Genomic DNA, 17,500 nt, shown 5'->3' on the forward strand with positions numbered 1-17,500 from the left:
CGGTGCGAGTGCACTTAAGGGCTCCAAGACAGACGTGTAAACAAGCATTCTGCACAACATTCAATCCTTTCAGAGTTGAGCTCGTTGCCGAGCCATACACGATTGACCCATAATCTACTTTAGACCTAATTAGGGATTTATATAACATCAGTAAAGACTTTCTATTAGCTCCCCATTTGTGTCCAGAAATGCACTTTAATAAATTGAGTGTTTTTTTTACATTTATTCTTTAACTGACCAAAGTGGTCTTTCCAATTTTAATCTACTATCAAAAAGTAGACCAAGAAATCTAGCAGAATTTTGAACAGGTATTGGGTGGTTGTCTAGAGTTAGCCTGATGTTGGGCTATCTCCTATGGGTAAAGACCACACCAATACTCTTTCTTATGGAAAACTTAAAACCCCACTGGAGGCCCCAGTTATGAATCATATCCATTGCCAATTGGATCTGATTTGCCGAGAACTCTGCATTACTGCTGGAGTGCCATAATGCACAGTCATCGGCGTACAGTGAGTATTTAAGATTCCGAGGAGATGGTAAAATGTCATTTATCATACATAAAAATAAAGTTAGTGACAAGACACTTCCTTGTGGGACCCCGTTTGCCTGGACAAAAATGTCCGAGAAAGTGACATTGTCAGAAAATAATTTAACAGAAAATGTTCTGTCAGAAATGAAATTTTGGATAAAACAAGGGAAGTTTCCACATAATCCGAAAGCATAAAGTTTTCTGAGTAGGCCATATCATGTCGTAGGCTTTTTCTATATCTAAAAATACTGAAATAAAAAAATGCTTTTTGGCAAATGCCTCATGAATATGACTTTCCAGTTTTACTAGCTGATCGAGAGTTTGGCATCCCTTTCGGACGAGGACGAGGCTAATAATCAAAGGGAGTTTAATTTTGATCTAAGACTTCGACAGTTCCATTGTATAATGGTATACACATGGATTACATTTTATGGGGTTTGGAAGTGCCTTGTCCGCCAGTTTTTATTTCCTTTTTTTGGGAGGGAGGCGCCTCCTCCTCTCCCTCGCTTCCCGACGGCCTCTCTCGGGAATTTTTGGAGACAGTAGCCTCCATGATCTGCTCCCCTCTACTAGGGAGACACCTGACGGAAGATGATCTGCTCTTACGAGCAGACCAAAAACCAGACGAAGTCCTAGTAGGGGTCGCCTGGACTAGAAGGTGCGATCCAGATTGTGATTTGTTATCGTTCTCCTTAAGATGCTGTTTTTGCTGGGTTGATTCAGGAATTTCCTTTATTGTTTTGTTCAATTCTTTAATCTGATTCATCAAGTCCTTAACAGTTTCCTTCAATTCGGATATTCCCTGGTCCTTAGCTGCGAGCTGCTGACTAACACTGCTTGCACTGGAAACATTGTTAGTTACTGCTGAAGCGTAATAAGTATTGGTTTGCTTGCCAAACCTTCAACTTTCTTCTTGGCCTCACGGTAGCTAACATCGTGCTCTCTCATGTATGCCAATGTCTCAGTCTCCTTCTTCAGGCTACTGCATTCAGCATAGCCTGACTGATGGGGACCTCCACAGTTAGCACACTTGAGTGTCTTTTCCGTGCATGTAGTGGTATCATGGGCTCCAGTACATTTACCGCAAGTAAATTTGTCAGTATCCTTATCAATGCATCTTAATGAGGTGTGTCCAAATTTTTGGCATCTATTACAACGCATTGGTTTTTGGATATAAGGTCATACTTGAACAATCTCATATCCGATTTTGACAGTACTTGGAATCTTTAGAGTTGAAAAGGTCAAGAAACACAATCCAGTTTTTACTCGCACATTCCCATCTTTCTTGGCCATGCAATTTACGTCTACTACGCTTTGGTCATTCATGGCCTCAAGAATTTCACTTCCTTTGCCCTCAAATCCCTGGGAAAGATTACTCCCTTACAGGTATTTGGGCCAACAGGAATAGTTACTTTTACTTTGAGGTCATGAATTTGCGTCAGTTTAAGCAAATCCTTAACCTGAGATTTAAATTGCACTTTTACAAGGAGGCTACCATCTCGCAATTAACAGACAAAATCAAAACTGCCTTCCACTTGACCATCAAGAACCTTCTTAATGATAAAGGGATTGACATTTTGCAGGGATTGATTTTCGTTCACGCATCGAATGTTCACACACCTAGCATTTTCGGGAGGGATATCAATGATTGGTCTTCTGGGTCGGTCATTGGTCGGGGTTCCATCAGAGGTCATATTGGTCGTAGAAGAGTTAGGAGTCGCCCTTCCTCCTTGAGGAGGAGGAAGGGTAGCCGGGGAATCAATCATACTTGGGTGTTGGACCAGGTCCGAACCCTGGGCCAAAGCCCGTTGTCCTGGGACTACCTTTCCCTTAACTATTGTATCAACCTAATCCCAATAGCTAAGAGATTACACAAAGAAGTCTTTACGTTACACGTCCTCGCTCCCCCCTAGTGGAAGCCTGGTTGTGTTCTCCAGTACCAAGTAGGGGATCGGAGTTGTGTGTAAGACACCTTCCTACCGCCAAACCTGCCTAGTGCGAGGGACGGTAAGTCAGTGCCCATCCCCCCAAGCAAATACGGGAGCTCACAAGGAAACTCCAGTAGGCTCGGGAAAGTCACACGGAAACTTGGAAAAAATTCAGGGGAAGAAGAAAGTTGCACCCAAAGGACGCCCCAGACTACTAGGCTTCCCTACCCAGGGGTCACAGCCCTTAAGGGCTACCCTGGGGTAGAAGAGTGCTGCAGGTCTGGAGTGGGGGCTGACTGCTCCTACTGTAGTCTCGTGACACCTGCCAAAAAACAAAGCACTGAAGGTGCAGGCAAACCACTAAAAGTGCAAAAAGCCTGTGAAAAACAGTATTTACTCTACTTTGATTACGTTAAGCAACTCAGAAACAACAATGTCAAGCGTGACAAGTGGCCTCGAAAACCAGGGTAGCTCCAGTGGCACCAGACTTATTTTTTGTTGCTGCTGAGTTTTCACCAAGGTGTGAGCAAGGCAAAGTCTCGAACACGAGTGAGACGATCCAAGGCCTCGCCATCTCTTGGCGTTTCCTCCCCCTTGTGGCGAAAAAGGGGGAACTCTTGTATTTTCCCCTGGAGGGATGGCTGGGGCGAAGCACATCACTACAGTCTGATGTGTTTATTTTCAACCAGTCACAGAAGAACAGCCTTATCATTTTAACTCTATGGTCTTCACCTCGTCTTCGAATTCACGAGTCACATTGTTCTCGCATTACACAAAATATTGTTGGAACAATTACTACGTCCGTTGTCTGAGGGATGATTGACGAAGGCAAGTGTACAAAGGTAAAACATATTACAGCATCGTTATTGTCCTTCGTGCCTTACGATGGTCGTAGCAGTATGGTAATCATGACAATACCAAAGGAATAAGGACACGGCTGTTAACACTATAGTCAGTTGGGATGGCTATTGGTCATCTTTAAGTCTCTTGTAGTTTATCCCCTGAGATATGCCTTCTTTGCTCTCTCCATTTGTGATGAAGGAAATTTCTGATGATTGGGTTTAGGTTGATGTGAGAGAGGAGAATGAGCATCACAGGGCTGAGCAACAGCTGCCATGGCCTTCTGATCAAAATAGTCTCCCTTGATGACATCTGCAATCCAGCCTTAAACCTCCTTCAAGCCGCCAGGCCTCAAATCCCTGTGATAAACAAATCGAGCCCTGTCCAAGCTCGTGAGTTTTCACTGTCGTCTGGTGGTCACTGCTGTGGTTGGGTACCACAGAGGGTAAGGACCAAGCTTAGATTGAGTTAACACCCTTTGGTACACTCACACGAGTCAGCACTCGCTGACACAGACTTGGCTTGTCATAGTGCATATAAGCTCAGGTATAGCATCTGCTCTGCATATCTGGATTACCCTTATCCTTAATCTCCTTCACCACTGGGTGCAATGAAAGTAGGCAATTGGCTCCTGAATCCCTTTGTCATCTTGACTGCTATCAAGATGGCAAGTAGTTAAACAGTAAAAATTGAGGCATCTGCTCACTCCTACAAAGGGCTTAAACCATCTTGAACTATCCATGAATATTGTTTGTGATTGTTGGTACTTAGAAATGCTTTAATGATTTTACATTGTCCTATTTTGGATATCTGCTTTTATCGAAATGCCAACCAAATCCTATTCTGTTTGATTAGTCAAAAGAGGGAATAAGAGGAATATCAACAAAGGTTTGAACTGAAATCTCTCACAAGATCCCCCTTGCTCTTGTCCTTAAAGTAAATGAAAACAGTTCCATAAGTAGATCATTATGCAATTCATTGTAATCTCTTGTAGTAAATCGGGTTAATGTTGTTATGCTGGAGTGAATGAACATATGGAGACTAAACAATTCATTCACATAAGGTCATAGAATGTCCATTCACAAATTTAAGGATTGTCCTAAAACAGTTTTATGACTTCAAGATTGTCCTATAATTTGTATATAACTCAGTCTATAATTGTTCTTGGTGAATTTGTCCATAACTCATGCTGTTACTATTGTTTAATAGATGTTAACAACCTGTACCCTTAACCTCCTCTCATGTTTTTTTCAGTTTTCTGTTTTTTTTTTCTCTTACCCTGTTCAACCTCTGGATGGTCCACTTAGTATCTGAATATTGTAAATGTTTTTTCGATCCCTAACCTCTACGAATATAATTGGTACTGTACAAAAGTTGCACCAACAATATAACTATTTCCATCTTTGAACTATAATAAATGATTGGCAAGGTAATCATTAAATCCAAAAGAAGATATGGGTTGCTTGATTCCTAGACATCAGAATAATATGTAATACGGGTCAATAGGTATAGCCAAAAATATAATTTGGCAAGGATCTTGAACTTTGAAATGTTGAATAACTCCACATTCCTCCATAAATGTTACTGACTATGCACTCATTTTATAACTATTCAACCCATAAATCATATTCAATCCAGTAGTAATAATTTGCAGTATAAGATTAAAATGTTAAATGAACCACTATATCTATATCAGAAATTAATGATGAAAAGAGAGAAACATAAGAATATATAAATTGGATTTAAAGAAGACAAAAAGACAAGGGAAACAGACAATGGCAATAATAATGAACAACTCACATTTAAATTAATCTTGTAGGCGATCTTATTGCTTGATAACATTGACAGCATCACTGCTAGATCAATTGTGACAATCTCTACCTCGGTTTCAAATATCGTAATGTCTGTAGACAGGATGAGATCTGCAGAGGAAGAAAAAGGACTTTCTGAAATCTAAATACTCTTTTTTTCATTAATATACTTTTTCAATATGGGTGTCTAGTAAACTGTAGATTCAGTTCTTTTGTCAACTAAAACTGATGTTACAAGGGATCTTACCATTATCTATTTCTTCTATATCATATATGTAGTCTATTTGTCCTTCATCAAGCTCGGCCTCTGTTACTCCATCCCCACCATCTGTTACTCCATCCCCACCATCTGTTACTCCATCCCCACCATCTGCTGGCTCTTCGGGCTTCTCAGGAGAATCGTAATCTGTTCCTTCTCCAGTCCCATCTGAATCTGTTCCAGTCCCGTAATCTGATCCTGTTCCAGTCCCATAATCTGATCCTGTTCCAGTTCCATAATCTGATCCTGTTCCAGTCCCATAATCTGATCCTCCTCCAGGCCCATAATCTGATCCTCCTCCAGGCCCGTCTTCTGGCTCAGTTCCATAATCGGACCCTGTTCCAGGCCCGTCTTCTGGCTCAGTTCCATAATCGGACCCTGTTCCAGGACCGTCTTCTGGCTCAGTTCCATAATCGGACCCTGTTCCAGGCCCTTCTTCTGGCTCTGTTCCATAATCGGACCCTGTTCCAGGCCCTTCTTCTGGCTCTGTTCCATAATCGGACCCTGTTCCAGGCCCTTCTTCTGGCTCTGTTCCATAATCGGACCCTGTTCCAGGCCCTTCTTCTGGCTCTGTTCCATAATCGGACCCTGTTCCAGGCCCGTCTTCTGGCTCTGTTCCAGTTCCATAATCGGACCCTGTCCCAGGCCCGTCTTCTGGCTCTGTTCCAGTTCCATAATCTGTCCCTGTCCCAGGCCCGTCTTCTGGCTCTGGTCCAGTTCCATAATCTGTCCCTGTCCCAGGCCCGTCTTCCGGCTCTGGTCCAGTTCCATAATCTGTCCCTGTCCCAGGCCCGTCTTCTGGCTCTGTTCCAGTTCCATAATCTGTCCCTGTCCCAGGCCCGTCTTCTGGCTCTGTTCCAGTTCCATAATCTGTCCCTGTCCCAGGCCCGTCTTCTGGCTCTGTTCCAGTTCCATAATCTGTCCCTGTCCCAGGCCCGTCTTCTGGCTCTGTTCCAGTTCCATAATCTGTCCCTGTCCCAGGCCCGTCTTCTGGCTCTGTTCCAGGTTCATAATCAGTTCCTGTTCCTGGAGGCTCAGTTGGTGGTTGAGTTGGAGGCTCAGTTGGTGGTTGAGTTGGAGGCTCAGTTGGTGGTTGGGTTGGAGGCTCAGTTGGTGATTCGGTTGGAGGCTCAGTTGGTGGTTGAGTTGGAGGCTCAGTTGGTGGTTGAGTTGGAGGCTCAGGTGTTGGTTGTGTTGGAGGCTCAGTTGGTGGTTGAGTTGGAGGTCCAGTTGGTGGTTGTGTTGGAGGTTCAGTTGGTGGTTGGGTTGGAGGTTCAGTTGGTGGTTGAGTTGGTGGTTGTGTTGGAGGCTCAGTTGGTGGTTGTGTTGGAGGCTCAGTTGGTGGTTGGGTTGGAGGTCCAGTTGGTGGTTGAGTTGGAGGTTCAGTTGGTGGTTGAGTTGGAGGCTCAGTTGGTGGTTGTGTTGGAGGCTCAGTTGGTGGTTGAGTTGGAGGCTCAGTTGGTGGTTGTGTTGGAGGCTCAGTTGGTGGTTGTGTTGGAGGCTCAGTTGGTGGTTGTGTTGGAGGCTCAGTTGGTGGTTGTGTTGGAGGTCCAGTTGGTGGTTGAGTTGGAGGTCCAGTTGGTGGTTGAGTTGGAGGCTCAGTTGGTGGTTGTGTTGGAGGCTCAGTTGGTGGTTGAGTTGGAGGCTCAGTTGGTGGTTGAGTTGGAGGCTCAGTTGGTGGTTGTGTTGGAGGCTCAGTTGGTGGTTGAGTTGGAGGCTCAGTTGGTGGTTGAGTTGGAGGTTCAGTTGGTGGTTGAGTTGGAGGCTCAGTTGGTGGTTGAGTTGGAGGTCCAGTTGGTGGTTGAGTTGGAGGTTCAGTTGGTGGTTGAGTTGGAGGTTCAGTTGGTGGTTGAGTTGGAGGCTCAGTTGGTGGTTGAGTTGGAGGCTCAGTTGGTGGTTGAGTTGGAGGCTCAGTTGGTGGTTGAGTTGGAGGCTCAGTTGGTGGTTGTGTTGGAGGCTCAGTTGGTGGTTGTGTTGGAGGCTCAGTTGGTGGTTGAGTTGGAGGTCCACTTGGTGGTTGAGTTGGAGGTCCAGTTGGTGGTTGAGTTGGAGGTTCAGTTGGTGGTTGAGTTGGAGGTTCAGTTGGTGGTTGAGTTGGAGGTTCAGTTGGTGGTTGAGTTAAAGGTCCAGTTGGTGGTTGAGTTGGAGGTCCAGTTGGTGGTTGTGTTGGAGGTCCAGTTGGTGGTTGAGTTGGAGGTTCAGTTGGTGGTTGAGTTGGAGGTTCAGTTGGTGGTTGAGTTAAAGGTCCAGTTGGTGGTTGTGTTGGAGGTCCAGTTGGTGGTTGAGTTGGAGGTCCAGTTGGTGGTTGAGTTGGAGGTTCAGTTGGTGGTTGAGTTGGAGGTTCAGTTGGTGGTTGAGTTGGAGGTTCAGTTGGTGGTTGAGTTGGAGGTCCAGTTGGTGGTTGAGTTGGAGGTCCAGTTGGTGGTTGAGTTGGAGGTCCAGTTGGTGGTTGTGTTGGAGGTCCAGTTGGTGGTTGAGTTGGAGGTCCAGTTGGTGGTTGAGTTGGAGGTCCAGTTGGTGGTTGTGTTGGAGGTCCAGTTGGTGGTTGAGTTGGAGGTTCAGTTGGTGGTTGGGTTGGTCCTGTCGATTGTTTTAGTTTTAGATCAAGAATTAGAATTCAGCAGATAATTTACTTTTTCACTCCTCTTTTTTCTTTCTTTTATTAGCAGCAGCAGTTTTTATGTAACAGATCCCCATTGTTTTATAATGCCAAGTCTATTATATGCATATATACATACCTACAGTAATGCTAGTAGCTGTTGAAGAAGATGATGCCTCTGTACCTACAAATATCCGGGAATAAAAAGAATTGAAGTTTTTAAAACATGGAAAGTGAAACAGAACATAAGCAAGTATGGCCAAGTTCATAAATGAACTTGGACAAGATCTTGCAGCCCCTAAAAACGCAATGAAAGCCATGTGATTCAGTCCGATCAATGGAGACTGCGGCCGGGATCTCCATTGCCAGTAACCAACCAACAAGGTCCATTGCGTCGCCGAGCCCATATTGAACCGCTATTCGATTCAAGACAGCTTGAGGCATAAGGGAGAAAGAGAGCCTTAGAGAATGTAGATTCATGAAGTCGAAAGGTAAATACTTACTTGTTTACTTGACCCAGTTTCCATAACCTGTGATTGCACCACCTACTGTTGGTTAACCTTAAAGAAGGTAGTTCATATGGAGTCAATGCTATGGTTGCTCTTGAAGACACTTTTGAGCCATTATTCATCCAGGGCAACTGTAGATCCCAATAGACTCTGGAAATCAGATGCACAGTAGAATCATATGACCTGTCCATAGATAGATAAGATTACTTTATATATTATAGGAATAAAGGAGGACTCTTAAATGTAATGAAAGGAATGATTCGCCCAGAAGAAAAAAGAAGCAATGTTTCATGTATTTGAATGTGAATATATCACAGTAATTGAGCGTTATGCTAAAGGTGAAACACACACATACATGTACATACAGCATGTACATTGAATGATCATAAAAAAAATCAAGCCTCAGTTCCGAGTGATATTCTATCCTTTTTATGTATATATGGTAATTCATTTTGCCGTTAATAGTTTTCTGTGGCATGTGGTATGCAATTATATGATAATATTGGCTGCCTTAAAAACAAATCTACTTGAAAAGTACTAAACTCTGTGGTGGAAGACTTGCGATTTGCAGTACAACCTGACAGTTGCCCTGAATTTGCCTTAAATTTTGCACATGTTAATATCTAACAACTATTCTTTGGATTAGATCTTAGTTTTATATATTTCTACCACCTAAAAAGCCAGTAAAACTAAAACTATTTCATGACATAATTTTATTCCAGCTTGAAGCATTGGTGACAAGGTTGAACAGTCAAAACAGTTGCACCAAATCTGATGCCCCAGCTTGTTTCTTTGATTGGTCGAAATTTCGCTCATTTTGCAACCATAATACAAGTCGAGACATCGCTATCTATTCATTTATTTATATATTCAAAGTTTAGCTTTTTTGACATAACCGGATCACAGTACAAAGAAAAAAAAATATTAACAGCCGTATTCTAAGCCCTAGCACATTAATTACTTGACATGAACATGCTGCCCTTGGTATTCTAGAAGTGGGAGTTTGTGTCAAAAGCGTAGCATAAGCATGGCAAAGTCGTGGAAAGTATCGGAACAATCATGGAAACTCAATCACATGGGGTGACGTGGGTTTATGATGATAGTTATACGGGCGAAAAAATGCATATTTTAGTGTAATCTTTGTTACCAATACTTCATATGAGCCTACCACACCTAGAAAGTAATATCTATATATATATCTATATATATTAAGCATTATTGTCCTAGACTTGGAATACAAACCGTTTTAGGAAAACATGGAGTCTCTGCTGATTTTGAGTTTGTTTACCTTTTGGCTGATTTTTTGGAGAGTGAAGTTAATTGAATGGTAAAAATGGTCAGGAACATAAAGTTAAAGTATATGATTATATGAAATATGTATACATTAAATCTATATGTATAATATATTACAGATATGCATATATGTACAGTATATACACACACAAAATAAGGAAGATCTATACATTAACACACTACCCCTTCTCATCCTCTTTGTTTTGATGGAGTGTACTGAATTACCAACTGCACGTTTGTGAAATGGTTGTCATTTCTTTAATAAGGAATAAGCACAACTGATTCATACCAAAATGAACTATTTGTTAGTGCTACCCATGACTGCAGTTTCTCTTTGGATTTATATCGTTTGGACAGTGTCATTCATCAGAAAAATGTTAGCTTTGGAATGATTGGAGAACCTGAAGCAGCTGACACAGACGTCCCACACTTTTGCGTCCTAGAATACCACTTTCGTAACATGAACACGACATTGATACAACATGGACATAACATTGCCATGCCACGCCATGCAGAAAATGTCCTAGAAAACGGTTGAAAATTGAATTACCCATACTCTCTATAAATGTGATCTTTTAAGGCCCATGGTATCTGTCATTGCGTGTAAGTTGTCAAAAAAAGATTTTATATAAACTGCAGAACATGTCAATTATGGCAATATTTCAAAATGCACACAGTGTAGTTTAAAAGGTAGCTCCAGATAGGCCTGTATCTATTAGGTGGCATTTTCTCTCTGAGAAAAACTAACGGATGGTTTAACAGTTGGTTTGACATAATCAGCCATATTCTAAGTCCCTAAGCGCGCCGTGTACATGACATGAACATGCCGCGATTCTTATTCTAGAAGCGCGGGTTCGCGGCAAAAGCGTGGCAAATTCGTGGCAAATGCGTGGAAAGTATTGGAACAATCGTGGAAACTCCGTGGCAAGGGGGTAGGCTTGTCACGATAGTTACACGAGTGAAAAAAATCATATTTTTACTGTACTTTTTCTTACCAATACTTCATATGAGCATACTATGTTTGAAAAGTAATACCTATATTGGTTATATTAGGCATCATTGTCCTAGACACGGATTACAAACTCTTTTAGGAAAACATGGATTCTCTGCTGATTTTGAGTTTGTTTACTTTTTGGCGGACTTTTCGAAGGAGAGTGAAGTTAAATGAATGGTAAAAGTAGTCAGGGACGTAAAATTAAAGCATATAATTATATGAAATATGTATACATTAAATCTATATGTATGATATATTAAAAATGCGCATATATGTACAGTATATACAAAGATAAAATAAGGAAGATCTGTTCATACACACACGATCCCTCTCATCCCGTTTGTTTTGATCGAGCGTAGAGTGAATTACCAACAGCGCGTTCGTGAAATGGTTGTCAATTCTTTAACTAGGAACAAGTACAACGACTGATTCATACCAAAATTGAAGTATCTTGTGTTAATGCTACCTATGATTGTTGTTTCTCTCATGAATTTGTCGTTTGGACAGTGTCATTCATCCGAAACATGTTAACTTTGGAACGGTTGGTAAACCTAAAGCAACTGCCGCAAACTTGCCACGCTTTTGCGTCCTAGATTACCGCATTCGTTACATGAACACGACATGGACATAACATGAACGTGACATGGCCACGACACGCAGAAAACGTCATAGAATACGGCTGATAATCTTATATGTGTTTTCTGCAATAGTATCTGCAATTATCATATTATGTACCATATCATGCTGAATAATCTAAAATATAATTTGTTTATGTAAGTATCTACTCAGATAGTGAAGCAATGAGTGACTTCAGTTACACATTTTGGAATAAAATTCAATCACTCCACTCTTTCCGTTGGTGACTTTGTTGATCTTGAGCATTACGATCACTCATTAGAGAGTAATATATGAATAATACATAAAACAAATAGAAAAAGAGAGAGCAAGTGTAATGTCTGTGTTATCGCAGGAATAGCTATACATGAAGAGAACTAGTTAATCCACACACAATCTCTCTCTCCTGTCTTTCCAAGGTGAAAATATCTTGCAGGCGCGGCAATGCTTCGTCTGTGAGACAATTTGGTTAAAATTGCACTAAATAACAGCTACTAGATTACGCCCGCCCATGTTGAAATTAATTTCACATTTTGACGTGGCTTATACCACCACAATGTTGTTGTAAGAAGAAATGAAAACTCAACGAGATGCAAGTTGAGAACGGTTTATTGTTCACAAAAATCTGATTTATGAACAATATGGAAGATAGTTCTGTCAGTACAGTTTTGTTAATACCCTGGGGTCACTGCATGTTCGGTGGGTGTTACAAGGGCTCCCTGATAAAGAAGCTGTGGCTGAGTTGGCCAGATACAGGTTGAGTCTGCAGAGGGGGGGGGGGGGGCGGAGAGACAAGGCGTGGGTAGGTGGGCTGAATTACGGTTTGGGGATGCCTTGGTTGTTCAGTTGATCCTGGGTCCCTGTGGGGTGGGAGGTGATGGTCATTTACAGGAGACAGGGATTAGGGGTTTCATTGGTTTTTGAGGTAGGCGGGCTTCAGGCACTTAGGTGTAGGGGCAGTATTTGCCAATGGTACATCCGAGTCTCTCAAAGCTATTGTCAGCAGAAGGGTCATGGGAGGCGGAAAAAAATTTGCCTGAAAAAAAAAAAAAAATCGGTGGGGATCCTTCCCTGGGTGAAGTCCGCAATGCAAGGACCCCAGGGGAGGGAGGTGCAGCGGGATAGGTGTGCTCAACCATCCTGTTGGCTGCCGGTTTGTTTGTGGTGGTACGATCAATAATCGTTCCAAAACTAGGATATGAATGCAGGGCCTCAATTGGAAGTGGTACCATCTGGAACACCAAAGTCGCTGATCTAACTATTCAGGAGGGCCTTGACACAGTACTACGTGGTGGCTTGTTTCATGAAGATTTCTTCAGGCCAGTGTATGGTGTATCCGTTGGCAGTGAACAGCTACTGGTCGCTGTCCGACGATGGTAGGGGATGGCGATGTCAACATGGTAGTTCACCTATTCCAAATTTGGCATGGCACCTGATTTTGCTTGTCTGGCAGGCAGTGCAGCATCAGGTCCAGTGGTGGACATCTTTCTTTATACCTCATACAAAGATGATAGGCTTTGGTTTTGTGCTCGAGGACAGCTGAATACCTTGAGATGAAACTGATTAGAGATAAGGGGATGGGAGTTGCCGGTGCTTACATCATGGAGCAGAGTACAGTTATTGTCATCAAAGGAAGTGTCCTCCACTGTAGGCTGTTGATTCATGTACAATAGGTGGCTGTCTAAAGATCCCTCTCTTGGGCGGTGGGTAGGTTGTTAAATCCAAGGTGCAAAACATTAACTTCGATTTGGGAGAGGGCATCAGCAACTGGATTTCTCTTTCTGGGTACGTATTCCATGGAGCAATTAAATTCGTAATTGCAAGAGAGATGGCGTTATTGGTAGGCAGACCAGGTGTCACCAGCCTTGGTGAGGGCATGAACCAGGGGCTAATGATCTGTTCGGATGATGAAGTTGGTGCCTTTGACCAGGAATCTGAAGTGAAGAGAGAGGTAGACAGTTGTTTGGGGTCAACTAGGCCTGGTGCATTTTAATTTTGAAGAAGGCAAGTAGGAGCAAATTACCGTAGACAGATTGCTGATAACAGCCCCAACTGTGAAATTGATGGAATCCATGGTGAGGGTGAGAGGGGCGCCATGGCTGAAAAACAACAATGTGGCCGATGCGAGGGCGCCCTTAGTGGCGGCGAATGCATGTTATTGATGTGCCAGATTCCAGGTGCCTTGCTTCCTGGCAAAAGCATTGTAGAGATGCCCCATTATGTTGGCAATGACATTTTCGAAGTGCTTGATGTTGGTGGGCGTCAAGAAGTACTTAACTGCCTCCACCTTGGAGGAAAGGGGGCGGGTGCTGGCGGCGGCGATCTCGTAGCCGAGGAATTCCAAAGTGGAGATGCCAAAAAGAAAATTGTTGTAACATACTACAGGAGAGTTATCTTGATGTCAGCAATGATGAAGTCCGCGAGAAGCAGTCGGTGGCAGCGACGAATCTTATGTTGGAGGAGGCACAGGGGCGCTCCTGTCGATCGACGTTGCGGGGAATATAGAGCAGAAGGCGCCAGTATTGAAAAGGATATTGCAGTGGGATGTATGATCAGTGGGATGTATGATCAGTGATGTAAAATCTTGGTCCTAGGAGCAGAGGGCATAAATGTCTGTGGAAGCATGGATATGGGGGCCACCCATACCCATATGACCTCATATGAAATACCACCTTTTTTTATGAGAGTGTCCATGGCAATGGTGGAGGGCATTGCAACCACAGCACACATAGGAGATCTACCTCCCATGATTCATTAGTTGTGGAGTTGTGACACGGCAGCTTAGCGTAAGCTTGTATTTCAGCCCAGGCTGTCTGGGCTCTGTTGTCGCTGAGTGGTTGCTATGGTATACTTGGGAGTCACTGCACCTGAGCGCTGACGGAGACTCTAAATAACCTCAGGAGACAGCTCTTGAGATCCTTATAATTGACATGGTCGTCTTCTTCGTCCAGCCATGCCGACATTCGAGAGAATATGTCTTCTGGGATGGCCTTAAGCACATAAGTGACTTGTGTGCGGTTATCAGTGACTTTGACTTTGGCTCACCAAAACCATAAGCGAGGTTCTTGTCTTGAGAAAGGTGACAGTTTTACGGCGATAGCATAAACTAAGTGTGTTTCATTGGATATCTTGAGAAAAGGGATAAGGATAAGCCAGATTTGTGGAAAAGAGGCTTCGCCAGGCTTATATGCACTATGGCGAGTTCGATTGTGTCATCAGACTGTGTCAACGAGTGGTGACTTGATCTGTGCTTGGTCCTTACCCCCCGTGGGGCTTAACCACAGCAGTAACCGCTAGGCAACAGTAGAAACTTACGAGCTTGGACGGGGCTCGATCTGCCGACCACGGGAATGTGAGGCCGGCGCTGTACAAACCAGATGGCTCGTAAATTGCGATGAAAAACAACGACATGTAAGTTAAGAATGTTTTTTTTGTTTACAATAAACGGATTTATATATAATATGGAAAATAGTCATGTCAATACAGGGAAAGGGGGTTGGCTCCTGATTGGTGGGAGAGGAGCCAGAATCGGGAAGGTGTGGAGAGAATGGTGCTACGTGGCTGTCAGGAATCATCATATGCCTATCATTAAGTTGATATGTTTACATACATGGTTTCTTGCGCAGTCGACCTCGCAGCCTAGATGAAAAGAAGAAAAGATATAAGCTGTTTCCATTTCCACTGGCCAAAAACTGACAGAATTAACCTTGAATAAGCTCGAAAATATTCCAGTAATTTCAGAGGTACACATTATATACATAATTTCTGGAAAGACTGGCTGGCCTGCATAAAAGAAAGAAAGAAAGAAAGAAAGAAGAAAAAAAAAAGAGTCGTTACGAACACCAAATTCCTGGCATGTCCTAATTTCTCCCCCAAGTTGTAGGAATTTCCTAAAAACGACCTGTTAGTCCTAGAATTGCTTATAGTAGAAGGAAAGTTAGGAGAGCTGGTGAGGTGTTAGGACACCTCACCAGCTCCTTTCTTCCGCAACTGAGAGATAAGGTTCCGCATTATCTAGCTTCACAATCTATGAGTCTCATCATGGGTATATGATGCACGAAGCCATTTCTTTTTATACAAAACTAATGTGTTTTATTTCACTTCCTCAACTATAGAGGGGAAAAACGAGTCAGAAAATATAATCATTAATTACAGGGGAGCAGGAATCGTCATGGATACCACTCGATGCGGTACTTATGGTACCATTAAGTAGTGGCCTGTTAGTAATCTTGTTGTCATTTGTTCTTGACAGTTACCCCAGGCTCAGCTTAGTTATATGGACCAATTGCCCCATATTGGGCCTGTGTTCGGATAATCTCTATACTGTAGGAAAGAGCAATGTATTTTCTGAAGACTTAATAAAATATATTTTTGTTTTTCTGCTCATATTTTGGTTGTTAGCTGCCCTAAAATGTTATGTGTTATTATAAAACAGTGTAATGATTTACAAAAGTTGATCTCTAATCTCAAATCAATGTCACCAGTATCATGTGATCAATTTACTACTAAAGGGCAACTGATTAAGAGCTATTTAGTTGACAAAGGTACTTTATACATTTGTTTATTTTCCTATAAGCTAACATTTCACTTATATATCAACATGTAATTTATATTTACCGTATGTTGTCCATTAACTCGCATTTACCTTTAAAGCATAAAATTTGATTAAAGTCTATAAAAAGACTTTACTTAAATCTCTGATTTTACAGACCTCGACTATGAACCTAAAGCCTCACCAAAAATGTTACTAGGCCCAACAGCTCATTGCAGACACCAATTTGTTGAAAGTTGTGTCTTGTCATTTTGTCCGTATAATTATTAGACTTACCACTTAGAAGGCCAACATCCCTCCACATTTGAAATATTTATGTAAACAAAGCTGAGAATCAGGCACAAAAATAATACGTGTGTTGTTGATGTCTGGAAGTGATCCCATTGTACCCATTCACGCGTGGTGCTGTTATTTTATTCTTTATATTACATGTAGATGTCTCTAGAAGGACTTAGTTACCATGAAGACAGTTAGTAGGCTTGCCTGACCCTACCGGTTCACGCCATTCCTTGAATTTGTTGTACTTCTAATACTACTAGCGATAGTCATTTAGAAAATCTAAAAATAGAATATCTTTTTGGTTACTTATGTCAAATTTAAAAAGAATGGGTAAAAAAAATTAAAAGTGCCAGGTGGACCTGCCAGAAAAAAGATAAATCCAAAAAGCTACGCGAATTTTTTTTTCGAATTTAAAGGAAAAAAAAGGCTATAACGGTTTTCTCTTGAAATTATGGTGCAAGTCTTACGAACCAAATGAATGATTTTCAACATCGGTATAGATTTTTGGTGGCATAGCTCGAATAAATGTTTTATATGTATTGGTTTTATGCGATATTCAACTATTTACACCACCACACGTCACCCCTAAGGAAAGCAATTAATAAAACAAAGCAGGGCTCAAGGTCTCATTCACTCAATTCTACGGGCCATTGAATTTCCACTTGCGTCAGCTAAACATATGAGAACTTACTTAGTGGAGTGTAGATAGGAGAATACTGAAAAATAAAGAGAAAAAAAAAGGGTATTAGTTCAAAAATATTTTTTCTTTCAAGCTAATATTGATAACATTTATGTTTTATGTTTATTTTAGAATAGTTATATGAGGTGTATAATATGTGTATTCATTTCATTAACATGCGCGAAGGAAAATGTATCAGTGTCATGATAGATCTTGTATAATTTCTTTCAAGATATTAATAACATTTGATAATAGTTATATTAGATATACACTGTATGCAAGAATACATTAACAAAAAAACAAGAGAAAATTAAACTGGTTCCATGACATTTGATGTATTTTTTTCTTCCAAAATCATCAAGCAAAAACGAATAAATAACACGAAGTCACGAGCAGACATTGTTTCGAATAACATAAATCTTTTGAACTCAACGACTACGTGGCGAATTGTCTATAAAAAAGAATAAAAAAAGTTCTAACCCAATGTTTCACAAGTGGCAGTTGAGGAGAACCATTATCCTATACTTTTGAAGTTTCTACTTTGGTATAACGAACACACACACACATACAAATATATATATATATATATATATATATATATATATATATATAT

General features: G+C 41.7%; 1 protein-coding gene across 3 annotated transcripts in view; it reads right to left on the reverse strand.

Annotated features, from left to right (window-relative positions):
• LOC122256916 (uncharacterized) overlaps nucleotides 1-17,500 on the reverse strand; it is a 62,526-nt gene that overhangs the window by 25,212 nt on the left and 19,814 nt on the right. For all 3 annotated transcript variants that reach the window (XM_086538424.1, XM_086538425.1, XM_086538423.1), the window contains exons 2-5: nucleotides 16,900-16,924; nucleotides 8,106-8,625; nucleotides 5,356-7,947; nucleotides 5,098-5,219 (exon numbers count right to left, since the gene is read on the reverse strand). In XM_086538424.1, the coding sequence (XP_086394550.1) occupies nucleotides 5,098-5,219; nucleotides 5,356-7,947; nucleotides 8,106-8,373 (2,982 nt within the window). In that variant the 5' untranslated portion in view covers nucleotides 8,374-8,625; nucleotides 16,900-16,924. The remainder of the gene's footprint in view (nucleotides 1-5,097; nucleotides 5,220-5,355; nucleotides 7,948-8,105; nucleotides 8,626-16,899; nucleotides 16,925-17,500) is intronic.

This window comes from Penaeus japonicus, unplaced genomic scaffold (assembly GCF_977035675.1).
Source record: "Penaeus japonicus unplaced genomic scaffold, GWHDUDI00000001_assembly GWHDUDI00000007, whole genome shotgun sequence".
Taxonomy (NCBI): domain Eukaryota; kingdom Metazoa; phylum Arthropoda; class Malacostraca; order Decapoda; family Penaeidae; genus Penaeus; species Penaeus japonicus.